At 45.3% G+C, this 26,328-nt stretch overlaps 1 protein-coding gene across 3 annotated transcripts in view; it reads right to left on the bottom strand.

Moving 5' to 3' along the window:
• Positions 1-22,585, bottom strand: part of Snta1 (syntrophin alpha 1) — a 31,424-nt gene extending 8,839 nt beyond the window's left edge. For 2 of the 3 annotated variants that reach the window (XM_048431511.3, XM_048431513.3), the window contains exons 1-2: positions 22,172-22,585; positions 18,231-18,416 (exon numbers count right to left, since the gene is read on the bottom strand). In XM_048431511.3, coding sequence (XP_048287468.2) covers positions 18,231-18,416; positions 22,172-22,463 — 478 coding nt within the window. In that variant the 5' untranslated portion in view covers positions 22,464-22,585. The remainder of the gene's footprint in view (positions 1-18,230; positions 18,417-22,171) is intronic. The other variant, XM_048431512.3, reaches the window with a different exon arrangement.
• Between the last annotated feature and the right edge of the window lie 3,743 nt (positions 22,586-26,328).

Here is a 26,328-nt window from a genome sequence, read left to right as displayed (position 1 = left end):
TAACATCAGACATGCAACCTTTACCTAAACAAAACATTTGGGCTATCAAGCACAGGTAAACATACACACACACACACACACACACACATACACATAAATATTTCAAATTTTTAAGAATAATGTTTTCAAAACAAAACATCTTTCAGGCATGGTGACATCAGCTGCCTTTAATCCTAGCTATTCAGAGGCTGAGGCAGAAGAGTCACGAGTTGAGGCCAGTCTGGGTGATTTAGCTAGGCCCCACCTCAGTAATCCCAGTTCAAGGGCAAGCCTGGTCTACAGAACAAGTTCCAGAACACAGAGAAACACTGTCTCAAAAAAAACCTAAATAAATAAGACAGATGTGTACACTTGACTGTAAACCAAGCATTTAAGAGGTCAAAAAAGGAAAATCAGGAGTTTGAGACTAGCCTGGGCCACACAAGCCCATCTCACACAAAAAAAAAAGCAAAATCACCAGGCGGTGGTTGCTCGCACCTCTAAAGAAACCCTGTGTTGAAAAAAAAAAATAGAATCAGACTGGGAAGATAGCCCTGTGGTAGATTTCTTGGCTAGCATACACAGGCACAAGGTTCCATCTGTAGGACCAAAGAGAGGGAGGGAGAGAATGGGAGAGTTTACGGAGGGGGTGATTACAGCAGAATTCTTGTCTGCATATTCAAATCCCTGAGTTCAGTCCTTGGTACCACAAAAAAGAAGGGAGCAATGGAAGAGAGAGAAGAAGTGGAGACAGAGAGCTGTGTGATGTTCACACCTCTAATCCCAGAACTCAGGCAGCTGGGCAGGAGGATGCCAAGAACTGGACCCTATAGAGAAGTAGTTCTTAACCTCCTAATGCTGCAACCCTTTAATATGGTTCCTCATGATGCAGTGACCCCCTAACCATAAAATTATTTTATTGCTACTTCACAACCTTAATTTTGTTACTGCTATGAGTTGGAATGCAAATATCTGATATGCAGGACATCTGACCCGGTGGTGGACGAGACCCACAGGTTGAGAACCACTGCTATAGTGTATTCCAGGCCAGCCTAGGCTATAGAGTAATATACTCTGTTAAAAAATAAAATAGAAGATGGGCAGAGGTAGTGCACACCTTTGCTCCCAGCACTCCAGAGGCAGAGAAAGGCAGATCCTCTATGAGTTCAAGGCCAGAGCAAGTTCCAGGACAACCAAAACTACAGAGAGAAACGCTGTCATGAAAAAAAAATGTAAATAATATATATAATAAGATAAAATAAAAACAGAAAGAATGAAAAAGAGGGCAGAGAGAAGAAAACGAGGAAAGGGAGAAGAGAAGAAGGAAGGGAAAAGAAAAGGAAAGAAAAAAGAGAAAAACTTCTATTACACTGTTTGGCCTTCTTCAATTTTCCTTTTAGATTTATTTATTTTATTTTATGTGTAAGAAAGTTTTGCTCAAATGTGTGTCTGTACACCACATGTATGCCTGGTGTCCTCAGAGGTCTGAAGAGGACACCGTGAGCACCATGTCAGGTCCTCTGCAAGAACAGCAAATGCTCTTAACCACTGGGCCATCTCTCCAGCCCTGCTGTTAGTCTTTTTGAAATAGAGTCTCATACTGGTCTCCCGAACACTAGGATTGTAGGCATGTGTGATCATGTCCAGCTAATTTTATCCTTTTTTTTTTCTTCCAGTTTTGGTCTTTGTTTTTCCAGACAAGGTTTCTCTATGTAGAACCCACTCTGTAGACCAGGCTGGCCTTGAACTCAGAGATCCTCCTGCCTCTGCAGGATTAAAGAAGTATACCACCACCACTACCTGGCTTACTTTTATTATCTCTAAGGCACCATGGTTCCTAGGTTTATTTCAGGGACAGCTAGCATCTTAACCAGCATATGCGGCCAGGGACCCTGGCAGATCTGCCCAATATCACTGAAAGGGCCTTTGGTGATGATAGAAATGTGTCACTCTATACAGCAGAGCCACCGCTGGCTACACACTGCAATGAGCACATGTAAAAAGACTAGCACAAGCCAGCAGACACCAAAATAGGGCCTCAGATTACGTGGTGCTATGGGCCACTGGGGATCCACCTGATGTCAGAGCTGGGAGCCAAACCCGGCCCCTCTACAAGAGCTCTTACCACTGAGCCTTCTCTGCAGAGCTCACAACTGTCTGTAACTCCAGTTCCTGGAGATCTGACACCTTCACACCAATGCACATAAAATAAAGTTAAATAAAGTATTTTAAAAAGTATTGAACCGCAATTAAAATTCATTTTAAAAACTAGGTGTGGTGGTGCATACCTGTAATCCCAGCACTCAACAGACAGAAAAGGAAGGTCAGAGGTTCAAGGCCATCCTCTGCCACAGAAAGAATTCAGAGGCAATCAGGGCTTCATGAGACTGTCTACAACAACAACAACAAAAAGTAACAGGGCCAGCAAGAGGCTCAGCAGGTAAAGGAACTTGCCACCAAGCCCAGTGACCTGAGTTTGACTCCTAGAACCCATTCTGTGAACAGTGAGAACTGACTCCTAAAAGTTGTCCTCCCTTTTAGGAGGTGGTGGCGCATGTCTTTAATCCTAGGACTTGGGAGGCAGACGCAAGCGGAACTCTGTGAGTTCGAGGCCAGCCTGTCTACAAAGCAAGTTCTAAGACAACCAGGCTATAGAAAAACTCTATCTTGAAAACAAAAAAAAAAAAGTTGTCCTCTGACCTCCATCTGACCTCCACGCAAATGCTGTGCCTACCCCTGTCCCTGCCCACTAGTAAACAGTAAATGTAAACAAAAAAAACTAACATAAAACAACTATAAGTAAATTCAAATGGTCACAGTACTAGCTGTGCTAGGACAGGAAAGGACATCTGAGCCAAAAGCCAAAAAGTTGCCCCAACTGGGACACACAGAGTCTATACTGGGAGCTGAATGCAAGAGGATCAGAAGGCTGAGATTCTATTCAGTTATACAGCAAACTTAACAGATTCAATGCAATGCCCATCAAAATCTCAGCAAAATTCTTCAAAGACCTCAAAAGAATGATACTTAACTTCATATGGAAAAGCAAAAAACCCAGGATAGCCAAAACAATCCTGTACAATAAAAGAACTTCTGGAGGCATCACAATTCCTGACTTCAAACTCTACTACAGAGCCACAGTACTGAAAGCAGCCTGGTACTGGCCTAAGAACAGACCGGAGGACCAATGGAACCGAATAGAAGACCCGAATATCAATTCACACATCTTTGAACACCTGATTTTTGACAAAGAAGGAAAAATATCAAATGGAAAAAAGAAAGGATATTTAACAAATGGTACTGGCATAACTGGATATCAACATGTAGAAGAATGAGTAGACCCATATCTATTACCATGCACAAAACTCAAGTCCAAATGGATCAAAGACCTCAACATAAAGCCAGCCACATTGAATCTTATAGAAGAGAAAGTGGGAAGTACACTTGAATGCATTGGCAGAGGGAATCACTTCCTAAATGGAACCCCAGCAGCACAGACACTGAGAGAAACAATTAATAAATGGGACCTCCTGAAACTGAAAAGCTTCTGTAAAGCAAAGGACACAGACAACAAGACAAAACGACAGCCTACAGAATGGGAAAAGATCTTCACTAACCCCACATCAGACAGAGGTCTGATCTCCAAAATATACAAAGAACTCAAGAAATTGAACACCAAAAGAACATATAATCAAAAAAATGGAATACAGACCTAAACAGAGAACTCTCAACAGAGGAATCTAAAATGGCTGAACGACACTTAAGGAAATGTTCAACATCCTTAGTCATCAGAGAAATGCAAATCAAAACAACTCTGAGATTCTATCTTTCACCTGTAAGAATGGCCAAGATCAAAAACACTGATGACAATTTATGCTGGAGAGGTTGTGGGGGAAAGGGAACATTTCTCCATTGCTGGTGGGAATGCAAGCTGGTACAACCCCTTTGGATGTCAGTGTGGCGATTTCTCAGAAAATTAGGAAACAACTTTCTTCAAGACCCAGGAATACCACTTTTGGGTGTATATCCAAAGGATGCTCAATTGTGCCACAAGGACATGTGCTCAACTATGTTCACAGCAGCTTTGTTTGTCATAGCCAGAACCTGGAAACAACCTAAATGCCCCTCGATTGAAGAATGGATAAGGAAAATGTGATATTTACGCAGTGGAGTACTACACAGCAGGAAAAAAAATAACATCTTGAATTTTGCAGGAAAAAGAGAGAACTAGAAAACATTATTTTGAGTGAGGTAACCCAGACACAGAAAGACAATTATCACATGTATTCACTCATAGGTGGTTTTTAAACATAAAGCAAAGAAAAACAGCCTACAAACCACAATCCCAGAGAACTTAGACAACAATGAGGGCACTACGAGAGACTTATATAGATCTAATCTACATGAGAAGTAGAAAGTAGAAAAAGACAAGATCTCCTGAGTAAATTGGGAGTATGGGGACCTTGGGAGAGGGTTGAAAGGGGAAAGGGAGAGGCAGGGAGGGGAGCAGAGAAAAATGTAGAGCTCAATAAAAATCAATAAAAAAATAAAACAATAAAAAAAGAATTTAAAAAAAAAAAGAAAATTCAAACCCAGGACACTTAAGTCTGCTCTCAAAAGAAATAGAAACAAAGCCAGGCAGTGGTGGTGTACGCCTTTAATCCCAACATTCAGGCAGAGGTAAGCGAATCTCTGTGAGTTTGAGGTCAGCCTGGTGTACAGAGTGAGTTCCAGGACCGTTACAGAGAAACCCTATATCAAAGAAAGAAAAGGGAGGGAGGGAGAGAGAAAGAGGGATGGGGGATGGAGAGAAGGAGAGAGGGAGGGGAGGGAAGGAAGAAGAGAGACAGAAAGAAGAGTTTGCACATAGCCAGGTATGAGGAATCAGAGTCATCCTTGACTACATAGGGAATCTGAGATCCATCTGGCCTATTAGAAGGAGACAGACAGACAGATAGAAATTTGAGGCAGCATTGTGGCTCACACTATAATCCTAGACCTTGGGAGATTCTAAGGCAGTTGAATTACCAAGAGTTCTAGGCTACCCTGGGCTACAGAATTAGGCTCTATCTCTAATGACTGAAAGGAAAAGAACGTTAAGGAAGGTAATTAAGCTTTACTTCATTATATAGGTGTGACACTGGAGTCTGGGTCTTACTCTTGGCTTCACCCTCACAGCCACAGGAGGGCTGCCATAACTCAAGTCACAAAACACAAAGCAAGGAGAGAGGAGCAAGCAGAAAAACACGGCTCCCTTGCACCTGTGTAACAGGTGCCTGTGGCAGCCAGAGGTGTTGGATCCCATACAGCTGAAGCTACAGGTGGTAGCAAGCAGCCTTATGTGGATGCTGGGAACCCACCTCCAGTCCCCTGAGGTCAGTGTCATCCCCCCCCCGCCCCGCTCACCCCGGAGAGAACACTGTAAAGGCAAGAACTTCATGTGACTCATCTATGTCCTCAGAATCCAACAGGCTTCTCATATGCTACATGCTCAGCAAATGAACATTTGTCAACTCTGGAGCCAAAGAAACTGGTAAGAGTCAGTGCTCGCCCGGCTGTCCCAGAACCAGGTCACCTTTCTCCATTGCCATAGGAACGTACTATAAATGAGGAGTGTTCCAGCTGGTGCCAGAAACAGAGCTTGGATTTCACAGACCAAGTGGCCTCTCCCTGAATGAGGGTGGAAACCTGGGGGCCCCAGAGTTTGACCATAAATAGCCTAGCTCCAAGACTGTCTCGCCACTCTGACTTCTGCCTGATTCATTTGAGCAGATAGGGTGGGACTGCCTCCAGACTATGGCCTCCAGAACTGAGGACACGGCCATGGCTGGTGGCCAGGATCATGGAATCTACAAGGATAGGTCCAGCCAGAGTCCACATTCTCCCCAGCCAAGTCTCTGGCCCAGCAGCCTAGTAAAGCTCACACGGGAAGCTGAGGCTAATGAAGGAAACCAGAGGAAAAGCAGAAGTGAGCCCTGGCCCCAGGATATAGGAAGAGATTCTACTGGAGGCATTCCACTAGATTCTGCAATGGAGCAAGGCCATACCCCTGCCCAGTTTACTTGGAGAACACAGGTCTCGTGTGCCTTGCTGAGAGGAGTCACATTTGTTTTGGCTCAATGCAGAAATGTTCAGAATGCATCCCAGGGCTCAGTAAGTGCCTGTGACTAAATGTCCTGGCCTGGAACCTTGGGAAATCTGTTAGCTAGGCTCAACCTGTCCCCTGTCTGTTCAGAGTAGGTTGTTACTCCCCCTGTTGAAATTATAGCTTGAACTCATCCTTTTACTAATCTAAAGCCTCTATACGCTAACCCAGATGTCAATAGTGTGAACAGAGGACCCCATCTCCCCTGCCAGGGCACACCCAGCTTCTCCTACAGCTCTTGACTTACACTAGGAAGCAGGATAAAAACACAAACCAGGTGTACTAATGCATGACCACAGTCCTAGCACTGGTGGCTGAGGCACGAAGAAGAAGATCAAGAACCGTGCAGGCCAGGCGGTGGTGGCTCATACCTTAAATCCCAGCATTCAGGAGGCAGACCCAGGGGGATCTCTGAGGACAACCTGGTCTACAGAATGAGTTCCAGGACAGCCAGGGATACACAGAGAAACCCTGTTTTGAAAAAAAAAAAAAAAAACATGTAGGGGGCTGGAGAGATGGGTTCAGTGGTTAAGAGCACTTGCTGTTTTGGTTAAAGACCCAGATTTGGTTCCCAACACCCACATGGGGGCTCACAACTGTCCTTAACTCCAGTTCCTAGGACTGCTCCACCTTTTAAGGGTGTCAGGTACACATGTAGTATACATACATACATACATACATACAAACAAACAAAACACTCATATACATAAAGTAAAAAATAAATGTCTGAAAATAAATATTTAGACTACATGGAAATGCCTAGTATTGAACAAAAACAAAGAAATATGTTCGATGTCATGACTGAAGGCATCGCTCTTTGGTCAAGTGCTTGCCTTGCACACGTCAGAGCCTGAGGGAAGGAAAGAAGAAAGGGAGGAAGAGAGGAGGAGTATGAGAAAGGAGGGACGTTTGTCAAAGGAATGGCCATCGAAAGGCTTGGAACTTGTGGGACTGGAACAAGAACATAAATGTGGTGTCTGGTGGCTTGGCTTAATGTCCTCATTTTATGACATCACCACGATGAGCCTTGATGTCCTGTTTGTTCCTGGGCCTGCCTTTCTTCATTTCCTGCTTTTTTATCTCTTTCCTTCCTTCTCTTTCCTTCCTTCTTTTGTGAATAAGATCTCAAACACATTAGGTGGCTGAGGATGACCTTGAACTCTTTTTTTTTTTTTTACAACTGTCATTTTATTAGGCACAGAATTTTAAATGATCTCTTCAATTTCTCCATAAAGAGGCAAAATGATGTGTGGCATTTAACATATTTGAGCTTGCCAACTGACTCACTCTCTAGAAAAGGGGAAACTGACCCTAACATGTTTAACCAGGAGGTCAGTTCATCTGCCGATCCCAAGAACATGGAGATGAATATGCCAGACAGACTGTTGCCCGTCTGCACCTTCATCCACCACAACCAAACAACCCCAGTCTAGGCCCAGATTCCACAGCACGTTTCCTGCCAACGGTTCTTAAATTTCCTAGAAGACTTTTTATCATCACCCCCTGCTACAGAAATCTGGGCTAGAAGCTCCTTGGGTATCCCCAACAAGTGTGCTGGTGCTTGAGGAGAAATGTCGTGAATGAAAAGATGATCTTGGCAGGTTGGGCCACTTGAGTATTGGCATTCTCGTCAGTCATCAGGGCCCCTCGATGTCCTCCCTGAGCAGTGGCCACTGGGAAGAGCAACCTTGAACTCTTGATCCTCTTGTCTCTACCTCTCAAGTGCTGATGTGCACAACCATTCACCGGGCTCTTTTCTGGTCTTAAGGCAAGGTCTCATTACCACATGTCCATAGTGTCCAAGTGCTGAGGGTTCAGGCATATGCTACCATGCCCAGTTAGTTCCTCATTTTAAAAATAATTTATAGGGGTTGAAGAGTAGGCAAATAACACATATGAATAAAATTTTTAAAAAATGGAATTTTTATTTTATTTTATTTTGGGGGTTCTTTTTAGACAGGAATTCTCTGCATAGCCCTGGCTGCCCTGGAACTGACCAAACTGGACTGGAATTCAATCTGCCTGCCTCTGCCTCCCGAGAACTAGGATTAAAGGTGTGCACCACCACATTGGGCCCTAATAGAATTTTTATTTTTATTAAGACTGGAGAGATGCCTCAGTGGTTAAGAGCATCTGTTGCTCTTGAAGAAGACCTACTGACTTCACAAAGCTGGACACAAAAAAAAATAGTTTCTGGGCCCCTGCATGCTGACTGACCAGCAGAGACCCCACACTACTACACCTAGAAAATAAAATCTCATTTTACTTCACCTGTACTACAGATGTGGAATGGAAGTAGTATTTAGTGAGATTCTAAAGGCATATGAAGCCTTTATTCTAATAGTTCCCCAGGAACCATACTCCAAATATGTATTCACAGGTTCATGAAAAAGTCATATCAGAGTTACCTAGGATACAAGAGCCTACGGAAAATGTGCATGTTCGTGATGAACATCAACAGCACAAAACAAGATGTGAGCTCCCTAACTGGCAGACATCATTCTGTGCCCTGATATTTGCATCCAGCCCTGGACCAGAAGGAAGCGGGAAATGTTTGCTAGAAGGATGAATGAGCTAAGTAAGCATGGTGGAGATTGCCTGTAACCATGCTGGAGGCTACACAAGCACGACTGAGGGCCCATGAGAAGGCTCAGCAGGAAAAGGTGTTTGCTGTCGAGCCCAATATCTGAGTATAATCCCTTGGATCCACATGCTGGAAGGAGGAAACAGACCCCCACAAGTTGTCCCTCTGCCTTCTACATATGCACAGTGATACAAATGCATAAACATCATACACACATTAACATACAAAATAAACAGGGTGTAACTTAAAAATTAAGAAACGGACCTTAGTGGTTAAGGACATGTACTGTTTTGCAAGAGGACCTGAGTTTAACTCCCAGAAATCAGAAACTCACAACTGCCAATAACTCCGGCTTCAGGATTCAATGCCCTGGCCTCCAGGATTCAGTGCATACCCATAACTACCATGTATATAATTAAAATTTTAATTAAGAAAAGAAGGACTAGCACATTTGTTTAACATGGGCAAATCCCTAGGTACAAGATACCAAGGCATGCTAAGCACTGTGTTAAGTGCCTTCCCTGGGTCATTTCACTGGCTCCTCAATACCACCCCTTGAGAGAGGCACATGGTTAATACCCTCAGACAAATGAGAACACTGAAACTCAGGTGAGGTTATTTACCTAGGGCCATGCTTGCCTAGTCTACACAATGAGATCCAGGTAAGCCAGGGCTACTGAGTGAGACTTCCTCAAAAATAAAAGATAGATAGATAGATAGATAGATAGATAGATAGATAGATAGATAGATAGATAGATAAAAATGAACATAAATTTTGAGCTCAGATCTCTCAGAAGCAACGTTCTGAAATATTCCTACTACACAGCATATGACCTAGATGTCACAAGATACCTGGCACTGTAAAAAATAAAATAAATAAGCCAGATATAGTGACACTTGGGAGACTGAGGCAGGAGGATTGCTTAGACTAGCCAAGTATGGTTTACACAGAGATAACCAGAAATGCATAAAGACCCCCATCTCAAAAGGTTATAAGTCTTTAACTTGTAAGCACAAACATATAAAGTTCTCTGATGTAAAAATATCAACAGAGGTTATCACTGTACAGTGGGGGTTTTGTTTGGATTTTTAGTTCTCATTGTTGTTGAGACATAGCCTTGAACTCCTCTTCCTGCCTCCACCTCGCAAGATCCTATTGTATCTGGGCAAGTTCTCCACCATTGAGTCATATCTCAGCCCTGACTATAAATGACCTTCTTAACTCCCTGCTGTTTTGTTCTGGGGAATATATGTTGCTTTTTAATATTTAAAACACCAACTTGAGTTTTCAAAATATACCACTGGGGCCTTGGAGATGATTCAGCAGGTAAAGATGGATGATGGACCTGTCACCTCTCTGCCTGTACACGTCCTTCCTTAAATTGCCCTTTGTCAGTTTATCTATCACAGCAACGAGAGAAGTAACGAAGATATCTAACTTTACCTAGTCAATGAAAGATTAAAATTCTTTGGTAAACGATTTTGTGCACTAGATCTTAGAGAGTCCATGACTTGCAGTAGGGATATTTAATAACATCACTTCTAGCAGAGCAGTGGTGGTACATGTCTTTATCCCAGCACTGGGGAGGCAGAAGCAGGAGGATCTCTGTGAGTTCAAAGTCAACCTGATCTACAGAGTGAGTTCCAGGAGACAGCCAAGGCTATTATACAGAGAAACTCTTTGTATAAAAGTAGGAACAAAAACAAAAGCAAAAAAAAAATCACTTCTGAGAGATCTGTGCTCAAATTTCCTTCTTCTCCTCCTCTTCCTCCTCCTTCTCTTTTCTCTTCCTCCCCTCTTTCTCCCTTCTCCTTCTTCTTCTGTCAAAAGAATCTCATTCCATAGCCCTGGCTTGCCTGAAACGCACAATTAGATAAGGCAAGTGTGACCTTATGCAAGCATCTAAAGACCTGGCAGTTTCTCGGTTTGTTTGTGGGGAGGCGGTGTTAGGAAGTAGCACTACCACTGTACTACTTCCTAGCCCTAATTATTTTCATTACATTTAATTATTGTGTGTTTATATGTAAGAAACACACATGTACAGAGGTCAGAGAACAACTTACAGGAGTTAGTTCTCTACCTCCAACACGTGGACTCTGAAGACTGAACTCAAGTCCTTAGGCTTGGCAGCGAGTGCCTTTACCTGCTGAGCCATCTCACCGGCAAAAGCCACAAGCATTTCAATTGAGTTCTGCAGATCAGGCCAGGGTTGGATTAGGCCAGGTTTTGTCTGTGGGGAGTCACATGATCCAAAGCTATGTGCAAGCAGCCAAAAAAATGTCTCCTTGAGAACAATGGTCAGAATAACAGGTCTTTGCCTTCACGGGAGACCCAGACAGGGGTTCCATTTATGTCTGTTCCAAGTACAGAAGTCTCTCTGGCACCTAAGGGGCACAGAACACTCAGCTCAACTGAATAAGTAACCCCAAATTAACTACATCCACTTTAAAACTGTTAACACATGCAGTCAAATCACATGGGACTCATAGCAGTGTCTGTATCTCAGAGGAGGAGACAGAGTTGGCTGACTTCAGAGTTTCAAGGACCCATAACTGAAAAACTCAAATTTCACAAGCCAGAATGAGCCTGGAGACATTATTCAGATTTAGGAATGACAACTACAATCATGAACGTTATCGGGAAAGTAAAAAAGGTCAGAGGCATAGCCTACTGATCAATCTCCAAACACTCTCAAGATCAAAGATGTACAGAGCTCAGTGCCAGCCCTAGAGGGAGGGGCAGCAGGGCTCAGAAGTATACAATAGCATCTGCTCTCAGAGAGCTTCTCTGTGTATCCCTGGCCCTGTGGCCCTGGGTTTGATTCCCAGGGTTGGAGTTGGGGGCCCCGCTAGGATTAAAAACATTTGGCCACTTAGCCTACATGCATTATTCTTTAACCTTGGGGGGAGGGGAAATGAAAGCAAGGCAGGGAGTATCACCCAAGACTGAGGCAATAGTGGCGTCTATAACCAGATAGAAGCTGGTTCAATTGCAGTCAGAATCTTCTTAGCTGCAGGACTTAAGAGTCATTACTTATTCTCAGAGCTGGAGAGATGGCTCAGCGGTTAGAAAAGCTCGCTGCTCTTGCAGATGACTGCAATTCAGTTTCCAGCACCCAAACCAGGTGGCTCACACTGTTGACTACAGCTGCAGAAGAGGGGACCACCCTCTTCTGGCCTCCAAAGGCACATACTCTCACATGCATATATATGCACATATATATAATTAAAGATAATAGCAATTCCTGTTATTCTAGGCTTTTATCATGAACATTTATTTAAGCGCTAATATATATACTTGTACCTATTTATTTATTTATTTATCTATTCATTGGTTGTTTGGTTAGTTGATTAGCTTGTTTTTGATTCAGAGTCTTACTTATATAGTCCAGGTTGGTCTGAAACTCAGCAGTTCTCCTGCGTTGGCCTCCTGAGTGCTCAGGATTAAAATTAACTCTTTTTTTCCCTTCTTTTTGTTTTCTTACTTTATATATATATATATATATATATATATATATATATATATATATAAAAATTTATGTCTCTGCCTGTGGATGTATGCCTTGGTGTGCAGATGCTCAGAAAGGCCAGAAGAGACTGTCAGATCCTCTGGAATTGGCTTCACAGGCAGTTGTGAGGCACCCCATGTGGTACTAGGAATGGAACTCAAGTTCTCTGAGCAGTAAGCATGCCTCACTCCCAGCCATCTTGCCAGCTCCTCCCATGCTCATTTTGTACATTTCTCTACATTTTATTTGCAAAAACTAAGAAATAAAATACATGCATTTTAAGTAGGAGAAACTCTCTAGTAAAATAGGTCAAAGTGTAAGCGATCGGCCTGAGAGCAAAGGTTTGTGTTATGGAGGATGGGGGCTCTTCCATCATTTAAGCCTCCCTTCTAGTCACTCTCATTACAAATCTCAGAAGCAGACCTGGAGAGAGGGCTCAGCAGTTAAGAGCACTGGTTGTTCTTCCAGAGGACCCGGGTCCAATTCCCAGCACCCATGTGGCAGTTCACAACTTTCTGTAACTCCAGTTCCAGGGTACCCAATACCCTCATGCAGGCCAAACACCAATGCACATAATTTTTTAAAAAAAAAAAAACTGGAAAAAATTCAGAAGCAGCTGAGCTGCGGTGGCACACACATTAAGCAGACAGATCTCTGTGAGTTCAAGGCCAGCTTGGTCTACAGAGCGAGTTCCAGACAGCCAGGACTACACAGAGAAACCCTGTTTCAGAAAGAAAAAGAAAAAGAAAAAAGAGCTAAGGTCTCACTGTGTTGCACAAGATGGCTCTGGATGCCTGGACTCAAGACAGCCTCTTGTTCAGTCTCATGAGTACCTGAGATTACAGGTTTGCTCCATCCTGATCACCTTTTTGTTTATATCTTTAAAAACAAATAATCTCTGTGTAATGTATAACTTCCCACCTTCGAATAAAACTTTAGACTTACTTTATGAGTTTTTACTGTGCCTTAGTATTTTATTTTTACCTTTTTATGTATTTTATGTTTAGGAGTGTTCTACTCACATGTAGCCCTGCATGACAGAAGAGGGCATTAGATCCCATAACAGATGGTTGTGAGCCACCATGTGGTTGCTGAGAATTGAACTCAGAGGACCTCTGGAAGAGCAGCCAGTGCTCTTAACTGCTGAGCCCTCTCTCCAGCCCGTGTAATATTTTTAGTAATATTTTTCAGTGCATGACAGATTCACTACTGTCACTGTCAGTATGTTCCGCCAAATTGGAAAAAGAGCAAAAGAAAGAAGGGCATTTTCCTTGTGGTATCCTCCCTCTTCCCCCTGGCCTGGTCTCCAAGGGCCCGAGCGAGTCCTGGCATGAGATCTGCACACACAATAGGCCTCTCTAAGCAGCGGACAGAAGAGTGTTGGCTGCCAGCTTACGCCCGGGCTCTAGTCACAAACATATTCCTGTGGCTAAAAAAAGGCTCAGAAGATCTGTGCAAATCCCTGACTTAGCAGGAAAAGAAAGTTCTAGGAGGCATGCTGGGGTGGCTGAGGCCCAGCTGAACCCCCCAACTCAGGCCTGGGAAAGGAGGCCTACCTGTGGGAAACACCTAGAGACCACTAGTGACACCAGTCCTTACTGGACATTCTCGAGGATTCTACATCCATCAAGCTGCCTTGCCAAGTTCACATCCAAATGACAGACCAGCCTTCCATGACTCTTCCAAGAAGCCTTAGGAGTCAGTTGGGGAATGGGGAAGTTGCAAACAATGTGGCCAGAGACTGGGCTCTCAGGGAACCTAGGGCCTGGCAAGATCCTAAGAGCCCTGGTTCCAAATAGGGAAAATTGAGTGGCTAACTCATACAAACTCCTCAGAGTCTCAAGAAACAAGTACAACTCAGCATCGTTCTGTCCACCAGACTTTTCCAATCACTGCTGCAGCGCAGACTTGAGCCCAATTCCTCACCCAACACCCCTCCCGCCCAATCAGCCTGTGGTGCTGCCTTAAAGAAAATGAGCTCCCCCTTCCAGGAGGCGGCCGGCCAAGAGACCAGGTCAAAACAGACCTCAGGGCTGGAAATAGAGCTCAGTGGTAGAGAACCTGCCTAGCATACGTGAGCCCTCAGTTCAGTTCCAGAACTCCCACCGCCACCACAGCACAACAGGGAGCTGGGACAGGGAGGGAGAGAAAATGAGATTCAAGGAGGAAAAACTGGAAAGCAGAACACAGTGATTAAGACATACAGCACACAGGCCAGGCGGTGGTGGCGCACACCTTTAATCCCAGCACTCAGGAGGCAGAGACAGGCAGATCTCTGTGAGTTCGAGGCCAACCTGGTCCTACAGAGTGAGTTCCAGGACAGGCTCGAAAGTTAGAGAAACCCTGACTCGAAAAAACAAAACAAAACAGCCAGTCCTAAGGGCTGGAGGGCTGGAGTGAGCACTGACGGTTCAGAGCTCATACGCTCTTCCCGAAGACCCAAGTCCAGTTCTGAGTTACCACATGGGATGGTAACTCCAGTTCTAGGGAATCTGACAGCTCTGGCATCCAGGGGCACCTGTGCTCATATACACAAACCCACATACAGACATACACCAACTAAAAATGATACGATTTTTTAAAAAGAATCCAGCCAGGCAGTGGTGGTGCACGCCTTTAAACCCAGCATTCAGGAAACAGAGGTAGGCAGATCTCTGTGAGTTCAAGGCCAGCCTGATCTAAAGAACTAGTTTCAGGACAACTAAGGCTGTAGGGCTGTTACACAGAAAACCCTGTCTCAGAAGAAAAAAAAATCCAGGCATGGTGGTATAATCTGTAATCTCCACACTCAAGAGATGAAGGCAAGAGAATCAGGAGTTCAAAGTCAGCCTACTTGAAACTACATCAAAAAACAACACATAAAATGAAGGTGTGGGGGGAGATGTTCCAAGTACCTTTTTCGTTAGCATTCTTTTGTTTGCTTGTTTTGAGTCTCACTGTGTAGGCCTTTGCTGATCTGGGACTATGTTTACCAGGATTTCCCTCAAACTCATAGAGATTTACCTTTACCTCTGAGTACTGGAATTAAAGATATGCAGCGCTATATCTGGCTGCTACTATTCTTTTAGTAAGAAGTGTGAGTGTGAGAGTGTGTGTGTGTGTGTGTGTGTGTGTGTGTCTAGGTCTGTGTTTCTATCTGTATGGATCCCTGGAGCTGGAGTTATGAGCGGTTGTGAACCACTGACCTGGAGACTGGGAACTGAACTCGGGTCCTCTAAGAGGGCAACAAGTGTTCTTCACCACCAAGTTGTCTCTCAGCTCCCTCTTTACCTCCCTTACCAGACCTAGACTGTCCTAGCCAAGGACAACATTGAAGTTCTGATCCTCCTGCTTCCACCTCCCATCAAATGTCAATCATTCATCCTCAGAGTGATATATGTGCTACAGATAAATTGTTCTCCTCCTACAGATGAGAAGGTATGATTAGGAACATGGCTCCAGTAACTTTTGCCATCGATAGACTAAGGTTTTAAACAGCAATCCAGGCACAGAGGCATATGTCTTTTTTTGGTTGTTGTTATTTTTGTTTTTGTTTTTTGAGACAAGATTTCTCTGTGCAGACTTAACTGTCCTGGAACTCTCTCTGTAGACCAGGCTGGGCTTGAACTCACAGAGATCTGCCTGCCTCCGCCCTCCCGAGGAGTGCTGGGATTAAAGGTGCGCACCACTGCCACCACGGGGTTTGTACATATGTCGTTAATCCCAGCACTTGGAAGCAAGAGGCAAGCAGATTTCTGTGAGTTCAAAGCCAAGCTAGTCTACATATCAAGTTCCAAGACAGCCAAAGCTGAAATTAACGAAAAGCTTCAAACAGCATAAACTAAAGAAGCTTTAACATCAACTGCAAATGATTCATTTAGATGTGAGCTGTCCCGGGGCAGACTCCCACCGCCATCCGTCAGTCACATCTCTGTGCCGTTTTTGCTTTACCCCTTCAAACCATAAGCTTAACATAAATACCACCTCCTTTTTGTGACATTTCAATTAATGTCAATTATTTTAAGTCACATTGCTGGCTATAAACATCAAAATAATAAAATGTCTGAAGTGGAAAGTCTCTCCAGATCTATAACATGTATGATCTTATTTGTTGATTGTGCTGTTAAAGTATAATTGCTAGGGGCTAGGGATATATCTCACTGGACGAATGCTTCCCGGCAGGCAAGACGCCCTGGGAATATGGCTTTTTTTTTCCTTTTTATTAGACTTACTCATTTTTTTTTATTTTTTAGTATATATTTTGCCTGTTTGTAGGTATGTGACTACTTGCATGCCTGACGCCCACAGAGGTCAAAAGAGGGTGTTGAATCCCCTGAGCTGAAGTTTCTGGAGTTTCAGGTGGTTGTGAGCATGTGGGTGCTGGGAATCAAGCACAGTCCTCTAGAAGAGGAGGAAGTGCTCTTAATTGCTGAACCACCTCTACACTCCAACTTCTCTCTCTCTCTCTCTCTCTCTCTCTCTCTCTCTCTCTCTCTCTCTCTTTCTTGAGACAGGGTCTCATCCTGTAGCTCTAGCTGACCTAGAACTCCCCATGTACACCAGGCTGGCCTTGAACTCATGAAGGTCTTCCTGCCTCTGCTTCCTGAGTGCCAGGATTCACTGCCCCAGACTTTGCCTTGATTATACTACACATGTAGATATTTGATATACTTTAGCTTTTAAGAACTAACATACTACTAGGCTGAGAAACAAAACTACTGTGCACAATGAAAGAGAATGTATCAATACTAGTTATAGATGTTTATAGATGTGTCTAAAGTATCAAATAAAATAAAACTGAGTGGGAGTTGAGGTTTGGGGCCACAAAATGACAAAGGTGAGGATCTGGTTAACTCAGTGACTAAGAGTGGACCACTGAGAACCGATGTACTATACACATACATAGTACACAAACATACAGGCAGGCAAAACGTCCATTCACAAAAGATAAAAACAAATCTTTAAAGTGGCAAGCTGGGCAGTGGTGGGGTGCGCCTTTAATCCCAGCACTTATGAGGCAGAGGCAGGTGGATCTTTGTGAGTTCAAGGCCAGCCTGATATATAAGAGTTAGTTCCAGGACAGGCTTCAAATCTTCAGAGACACCCTGTCTTGGAAAACCAAAAAATAAAAAATAATAATAAAAATGGCAAAGGTCACCCAGGGTCCCAAAGCCTCCTTACTTCTATGGCGTCTTGGAAACCCCTTTGGGGAAACTTGGCAGGATCTAGGTCTGGGACTGAGCTCAGCAGGTTTGCTAACCATGGCATTGTGCATCAGCCCCCACCATCTCTCAGTTCCTATTCTGGGCAAGAAGCCAAAGATACATTCTTCAGGCCCCCACAGGCATTTGGAACTGACAGAGTGGAGTTTGAGGAAAGGGCTGAGCAAAGCAGAAATCTCCTGAGAGTGTCAAAAGGCAGATAACACACAATCACATCCATCACGGGGCTTATTCAACAATGGAGAAACTGAGACCCAGGGAAACTGAACATCTTCAAGAACACACATGAACGGCTCGTGGAGAGAGTCACCCCAGTAAGGGTCTCCTCAAAACATTTCTCTGGTCCTCGCTAGATGTGATGGGCCACTACATAGCGGACATCTCTCAGGCCCTGAGGGCCCCTAGATGATCAAGAGCCTGTGGTTAAAGGCTCCAGCAGCCCTTTGTCTAGAAAGAATCCAGTCCCCACTCTTCCCCTTCCCTCAGCCACTCAATGGGTGACAAATCCTGTTCACAACCCGGAGAGCCAGGAGTTATGGCCCTGTTTTAAGAGGAAATTAAGGTTTTTGGAAATGAAGTAATTTGTCCAAGACCACACTACTCATGAATGAGAGACAAGAAGTACAAACCAGACCTTTTCAGCTCTGGGCCTTCTCTCCTTCCAGCAGCCCTGGAAGACCCCAGGTAAGTCCGGATTCTATTTTCGTGCCCACACCCCATCCCTAAAGGCCACGCGGGAGCCACTTGAGGCCTGGGGGAAGCAGAAAAGAAATTAAAACAGCCCTTCCCTGGCTCTGGGCCCTGGTACTTACCCTCCAGCACCACCTCCTTGCCTGTCTTCTTGAGGGCCTGGACCGCTTCATCATGTGTGGCAGAGGACAGATCTTCACCATTCACGGACAGAATGGCATCCCCAACAAAGAGGGCCTCTGTCTGGTCTGCTGCCAGTCCCTTGAAGATCTTGGAAATGAGAATAGGCATCTTGTTTTCCCGGCCCCCTGCACAGGCACAGAAGGAGGAGGAAACTGAGGCAGGTGCTTCAACACATGGGAAACTCATCAAGGTGAAATTGCTTCTGACTCAGTGCTGGGAAAGGGGAGATGGGCAAATAATGAGAAATGAAGAGAGGGAACTTAGACACACAGCCAGGCTTGGTGACATGCAGCTGGAAACCCAGCATTCAGGAGGTTTAGACAGGAATGGATTGCCTTGAGTGAAGAGTCACCCAGAGATATAGCAAGACAAACTAATGGTATATTTTCCAAATTCATAATGCTATAGTTTGACTCCTAGATCCTTTGTTTAAATGTTTTATTTGTTCAGTTTTACTGGGTTTATTTTTAATGTTTTGGATTTTAAGCAATTTCCCACAGTATGAAAATTTACTGATAACCCCAATCTGGAGTTCATGGAAAAGCACCGGTTGCTCTGACCTGAAAGCACCTCTTCTACAATCATCAAGTTTTAGAATCCAGAACTGGGTGTGGTACAGAATGCCTGTTATCCCAGCACTGGGGAAGTAGAGGTGGGGAAGGGCAGTGGGGGGGGGAGCCCATGAGTTCAGATCAGCCTCAGCTATGTAGGGAATTTGAGGCCTGCCTGGGATATATAAATCCATCTCAAAAATAAAGCAATTAATTAAATGGACTTTACTAACCAAGATCCACCCTGGAAAGGAAGGCCTTAAGTTCTAGAAATTTCAAAAGTATATCTGCCAGCCTAGTCTAGTTTCAGGACAGACTCCAAAGCTACACTCTGTTTTGAATATATATATATATATATATATATATATATATATATATGTGTGTGTGTGTGTGTGTGTGTGTGTGTGTGTGTGTGTGTGAATTTTTCTGATACAAGAAAATTTTACTAAACTAGTTTATTGTTAAAATCTCAAACGTCATTTTAAAGAATTTAACATATATTTATTTTGTGTCTATAAGCATGTATACAAATACACATGTGCACTGTGGGGGTCAGAGGAAAACTTGCCAGAGTTGGTTCTCTCCTTCTACCCTCTGGGTACTGGAGATCGATCTGGTCATCAGTTTTGATAGCAGAATCTTTACCCTGAGCCAGGGGTTCTCAATCTGTGGATCAAACCCTTTTGGGGAACGCACAACCTTTTCACAGGGTTTGTGTCAGATAGCCTTCATAGCAGTATTTATGTTACAATTCATAACAGTAGCAAAGTTACATTTATAAAGTAGCAACGAAAATAATTTTACAGTTGTGGGTCACCACAACATGAGGAACTGTGTTAAAAGGTCAGAGCATTAGGAAGGTTGAGAACCACTGCTTCTGAGCCATCTCACCAGCCCTCCAATGTCTTTTGCTTGTTTTGTTTGAGGTTTTGTTTGTTTGAGAAAAGACGTCACTATGCAGCCCCGACTGACCTGGAACTCCCTATACAACAGGCTAGTCTGAAACTCAGAGAGATCCACCTGCTTCTGCCCCTGGGGTGCTAAATTAAAGGCATGTGCCACCAAGCCCAGACCAAATGCCCCTTTAAATAAATAGTCAGCGGGGTTGGCCAGGGTGGTACATACGTGTAATCCCAGCACCTAGGCGGCAAAGGACAAAGGATTACTGCAAATTTAGGAGCAGCCTGTTCCACATATGATATTTCATGACAATATGAGCTACATAGCAAAAACAGTCTCCAAAATAGAAAGAGCAACACTCAACCTGATATAGATTCAAATCGGACCCTCGGATATCACATTCCTGACCTCAAAGTCAGGAAGATGAGAGACTAGTGCCACAGAGCAAGAGGTCATTGTTTCAAGGTTATGTAAGTCGGTGACATCTGAGCCTGGAACACCTCTCCCAACCCCACCCCACCCCCCCCCCCCGGCCCCACAGTTGCTCATGCACTGCACAAGGCTAGAAGAGGAAGGTGTTCCTATTTATAGCTGGCCTCCCCATCTAAAAGTAAGGACCGCCATTCCATTTGAAGAGATGACCATTCCCAGCTGCCTTGGACTCAGCTGGACCCCAGAAGGGAAGTTACCATGGCAACAGGAGCCCAGTCTTCAATCCAGGAGGAACTGAATGAAACTGCTACTTTCCCTACCATCCCACCAAAATATCCTTTTGATCACCTGGCAGTACAGATGTGCACAGTATCTCTGTACCTTGGCAAGACCCTGCTCCTCTGGGAGTCAGTTTGTCTGTCTGCAAAGTGGAACTCTATAGGAACTCTAAGTCCCTTCCTGCTCTGACATATTGGGTGTATTTTTTAATTGCTTTTTCTCCAGCCAGTCTATAATAGAGCTTGGAATTAAAGCTGGCGTCCACTCACTGTTTTCCCATCCCCCCTTTCGACTCTTGGGTTTAACTAACTAGGAATTTACCCTTCCCTGGAAAGAACTGACTCCCTGATCAGTCGTTAGGGCCATAAAGGCTCTATAATGAAGATTTAAATTCTGGCTCTGCTGTTCACAGACTGACTCTGGGGAAATCATTATTCCCTTTTGAGTCTCGATTTCTTCACCTGAAAACTGGAGACTCAATGCCTTCCAGCACTGACTGTCAAGAACTAGACCATGAGCTAAGTATAATGAACACAACACTAGTACACAGCGGCATTCACCCCATGACCACTTCCTAATTTGGGTCAAAGTCTAGACAAGGTATCGATGAACACAGTCTGCCAGGAGGCCTGGGAATGTATGGACACTTTCAATTAAAAAAATAAATAAATAAAAGAGGCCGACAGTCTGTTGAGGAATGAAACTGACAGAGAGACGGACAGGAATGGTGAATCCAGCAGCTAGCGATGCGCACGGATTTTAAACACCGCATTTAGTTGTTTTGCGAGTACCTCCTGGCCTCTTTTCCTCTCATCACGTGTCGGCAAGCCCTGCTCTCAACACATTCCGAGATCGGAAGTGACTTGTCCAAGTTCACACGGAGATCTAGAACTCCGGGTGCAGCCTAAAGAAGCTGGTTGGTCAGTTGACAAAGTGCTTGCCTAACATGGATAAAGCTCTAGACTTGATCCCCAGCACAACATAAACCTATTTTAGCATCACATTGCAGTAATCCCTGCACTCTGGGATTACTTCAGTGTTACCTTTTGCTACATAGTAACTATGAGGCCAGCCTGGGATACATGAGACCCTGTCAAACAGCGGTCAGTCTTGGAGACTAAGAACTCCTCAGGAAGGAATGGCAACTCTGGGTTCACCCTTCCCCCGTGTCCATGGGCAGGTGAGGAGACTCAAATCCAACCTAGAAGGCACCCAGCCTACACATAGAACCTTCTGGAGTCCAAGATGTCTAAGTTCTTACTGATCCCTTCTCTGGGACCATGCCTGTGTCTCCTCCATCCACGTGGAGTTTCTAGACCCCAGGGTGTGTCTCAGGACTTACCCTCCTTGGCCTAAGTAATGTCCCAGGTCTCTAACCCCTTTCTCTCCTTCTGCCTTCCTTAGAATTCTCATGTCCTTGAGACCCATAGCGACCATTTTGCTTCACCCCATAACTACAAACCCACATCCTTGATGCGCCCGCACATTTCCACACTTGTGTCTTCTGGGCCCCCTGTAAGACCTCCAACTCCCCAAGCCTCTTCCGACCTTGGTGCCCCTCCTTCACCTCGTTCCTTCCTCCCCTCAATCTCTGTTCCACCTCAGACAGAAGACTCTTGGCTATCTAGTCTCCGCGCTCTGCCAGGCCCCGTGACCACTGAGCACTTCTCAGCAGCACGGACATCACGACCCCATGCCCTCAGTGCCCCCGCACCTACCCTTGATGCTGATGCCCAGCCCACCGGCATCGGCCTTGCGCACCGTCACGCGGCGCCGCTGGAGCAGCAGCGCCTCTGACAGCTGCGGGGGCGCCGTGCCTGGCTCAGCGGCTCCGTTGAACTGCGCGGGCTCGGGCTCCGGGCCGGACTCGCCGTCGGCGGGGCTCACGGTCAGCGCGTCCTCCGCCAAAGTGAGCAACACCCGCTGCCACCGCTCGCCTCCCGCTCCGGAGCCCGCCCCGGCGCGCAGTTCCAGCAGCCCGGTGCGCGGAGAGCGCCTGCCTGACGCCATCTTCGCCTCAAAGTCCTAGTCTGCGGCGCTCGCCCGGTCCCACCGTACCCGGCCGGCTCCGACCCAGCGCCCAGGGCAGAGGGCGGCAGGGCTGCTGAGCCAGCCGCCACCCTACCCCGGGCCTGGGGGGCGGAGCTTCGGGGGACAGGCTGTCGGGGGCGGTGCTAACGGGGGCGGGGCCCTGAGAGAGACTGACGATCCGCTGCTGGGTAAGCTAAGGATGCTCTGTGTGACCGCGTGGGAGTGGGTCAGAACCACGTCGCCGCGAGACCACAAAGTTAGGGGAGGAGGTTGAGGCTGTGGCGTGTTCGGCGGGGACATAAAGCGGCCGGATTCTGTGGATAGGGCAACCTAAGGATCGGGTTCTGTGCACCGTCGAGGACTGGCCGAGCTACTGCTCCTGGAGGCAGAAGGACAAGAAAAGGAATCACCAAGGATCCCCGGGCGAGACTGTGGACGTCGGGACAGGGCTGCGTGTGGCGGGGATCTAAGCTCCAGGGACTTTGCAGACAGTTAACTCGTAAACGAGCCAAGGAAGGAGATAGTTTTCCACGTTTTGTGTGCCACGGAAAGAGGGTCCCAGAGGCGGTCTGTGCGCGTGACTTAGCTTGGGGACACAGCCTCTAAAGAGGTTTGAGTGTTTGGTCCCAACACTTGTAGAGGCAGAAGGATTTGCAAGTTTAAAACCAGCTAGCTATATGAGATTCTGCCTTTAAAAATGCAAAATAAAAGACACGAGAAGCTAAAGAGATAGAAGGCTCAGCGACTAAGAGCATAAAGTTATAAATAAAGTTCACAGCATCCATGCTGGGCAGCACACAGCCACTTGTAACTCCAGCTCCGTGGAGATGGGACACTACTAGCCTCTTTGGGAACCTGCGTTCCCATTGCACAACCCACACATGGCACACAATAAAAATAATAATAATAATAATAAAAGAAAAGATATGTCTAAGCCAGACAATGGTGGTGCACACCTTTAATCCCAGCACTCGAAAGGCAGAGGCAGGTGGATCTCTGTGAGTTTGAGGCCAGCCTGGTCTACAGAACGAGTTCCACGATAGGCTCCAAAGCTACACAGCGAAAACCTGCCTCGAAAAATAAAGCAAAACAAAAGACATGTCTAATAAACACATATACATACATGTATGTCATATATTCAGTGTTTGCATGGCACATCAGCTGGCTGATTTATACTATCATTTGTGCTTTATTTATAAATCTTGCATAACCTATACATTATTGCCATTTTATTGATGAGGAAACTGAGACATATGAGTACTAAAGAGCAGACCTCTGTTCTTTTTGTTTGTTCGTTTGTTTGTTTATTTTTTTGAGACAAAGCTTCTCTGTGTAACAACCCTGGCTGTCCTAGAACTCACTTTTTAGACCAGGCTGGCCTCAAACTTGCAGAGATCCGCCTGCCTCTACCTCCTGAGTGCTGGGGATAACAGTGTGTGTACCATCACGCCTACTTGCAGACCTCTGTTCTAACCTGGGTCTTCCTGGCTTCCAAGCTCAAACCCCTCCTACTCCCCTGTGCTGCATGCATAGTGGCAAGGAATGATTGCACTATTTATTATTAATTGAGCACTAACCAAACCAAGCAACATACCATACACCTGTAATCACAGCACTCTGGAAACTGAAGCAGGAGGCTCATGAATTAATTCTAGGCCAGTTAGGGATTCATAGCAAGTTCTAAGTTATACTTTTTTAAAATTTATGCAGACTGGTATTTTGCTGCATGGATGTCTGTGAACCACATACATATAGTGGCCTCAGAGACCAGAAGAGGGCAGTAGATCCCTGGAACTGGAGTTACAAATGGTTGTGAGCTGCCACGTGAGAGCTGGGAATTGAACTTCGGACTTTTTGGTTAAAGACTGAAGACAAACTGGGCGGTGCTGGCACAGGCCTTTAATCCCAACACTCGGGAGGCAGAGGCGGGCAGATCTCTGTGAGTTCGAGGCCAGCCTGGTCTACAAGAGCAAGTTCCAGGACAGGCTCCAAAAGCTACAGAGAAACCCTGTCTCAAAAACAAAAACAAAAACAAACAAACAAAAAAAAACAACTGAAGGACAAGCCAGGACTACTGGGGAAGAACTATAATCTCAGATACTCAGGAAGCTGAAGTAAGATGGTCACAAGCTCAGAGCCAACCTGAGCAACTTGCAACTTATAAGACTCTGTTTTAATTTTTTAAAATACAGAACTAGGGATATATAACTCATTGGTAGAGCCTATTATGTATAAAGTCCTACATTCAATCTCACCACAGTAAACACACATACACACAAGGCAGCAAGGATTACAAGTCTCATGCTTGTAATCACAATACTGGGGAGATGGAGGCAGGAAAATCAAAAGTTCAAAGGCTGAGGCAGAAGAGAAGGTTCAGCAGTTAGGAACACTGGCTGCTCTTGCAAAGACCTTGGGTTTGATTTCCAGCACCCATGTGGTGGCTCATGAACATCTATATCTCTTGTTCCAAGGCATCTTACACCCTCTTCTAGCTTCAACAAACCAGGTACATAAACGGTGCACAGGCATATATACAGGCAAACACAATATACATAAAAAAACATGGTTTAAAGCTAAAAGTCTGCATGGTGAGACCCTGAGTCAAAAAAAAAAAAGAGTCAAGAGGGAGGGAGAAAAGGGGAAAGAGAGAGGGAAGAGAGAGAGCATTAGTAAGAATACATGAGAGGGGGCACACATCCACACACCACCAAGAACTGAGGTCCTTTTCCAAGACCAAGTTTGCAGTTAGATTCTTAAAAGTCCCCCCACGTACTGCCCTGCTTAAAGAAGCCCAATGAATGCTGGGCAAACTCTCTGGGAAGGAACCCTAATAGTGAGTTCCTCCCCTAGGAAATATTCTCTGTAGACAGAGCAGAAGAAAGGGGAAATGGACATCTGTATACCAAGCAGCTAGCAGAGAAGGGAGGAAGTGTTGAGCCAAAAAAGTGTGTGAGCTGGGGGTGGGGCTGTCCATGATCACACAACATGAGCAGTGCCCATCACCTGCTTCCCTGCCAGCTGCCTCATGAGCATGTATCGGGAGGAATGTTCCTACTCCCCCACTTAGTCAGCTGTGGCCAGAAATTGATGGCACACAGAAACTAACACCACACACACACACACACACACACACACACACACACTGGCCTGGCTACCTACCAAATGCCTGGGCAAAGCTCCCAGAGAAAACCAGTTCACTCTGAAGAGATAGGAGGGGGAACCTAGAAAAGGAAGAACACAAGGGAACTGCCCAACCACTGAAGTCCCTACTGGCTCATGCTATGAGAGCAAGTCTGAAGTCCTGGTCAATAATGAGTTCCCCCTGCAGAGACTCCAGGACAAGAAGCGGAGGATCCTCAATGTCCAGCGCTCCTGATGACAACTGTCATGGCTGAACATATCACATAGTAAGCGTTTTCTGTGGATCAAAAAGGATCCTCAACACTCAGGAGGCTGGGGGAAAGTTCCAAGTTGAAGGACCTTCTACATATGAATATTCTCAAGTAAAACAGCCACAGCAAAGCAGTAAGCCTGGGTCCCTTCTCTGTGTGAGTTGGAGCTGTGGGAAGGGCTATTAGCTGTGACATGCTCTCCCTTGATCCTGAGACCTCCAATCCTAGGCTAGAGAGGCAGCTGTCCAAGACTCTACAGAGTGCCACTTTAGTTGGGTTAGGTGGCACTCACGGGTTGAAGCAAGAAGATCAGGAGTTGGAGATCAGCCTGGACTCCACAAACTCTATCTCAAAAAAATAGGGAGAATAGACATCTGGCAAAATTGCTCAGCAGTAAAGGCACGTGTCTTCAAACCTGATGACCCAGCAAGTAGGAGAGTACCAACTCT

This window comes from Myodes glareolus, chromosome 10, assembly GCF_982192425.1.
Source record: "Myodes glareolus chromosome 10, mMyoGla1.1, whole genome shotgun sequence".
Taxonomy (NCBI): Eukaryota; Metazoa; Chordata; class Mammalia; order Rodentia; family Cricetidae; genus Myodes; species Myodes glareolus.
This window is presented reverse-complemented; position numbering and strand designations above follow the sequence as displayed.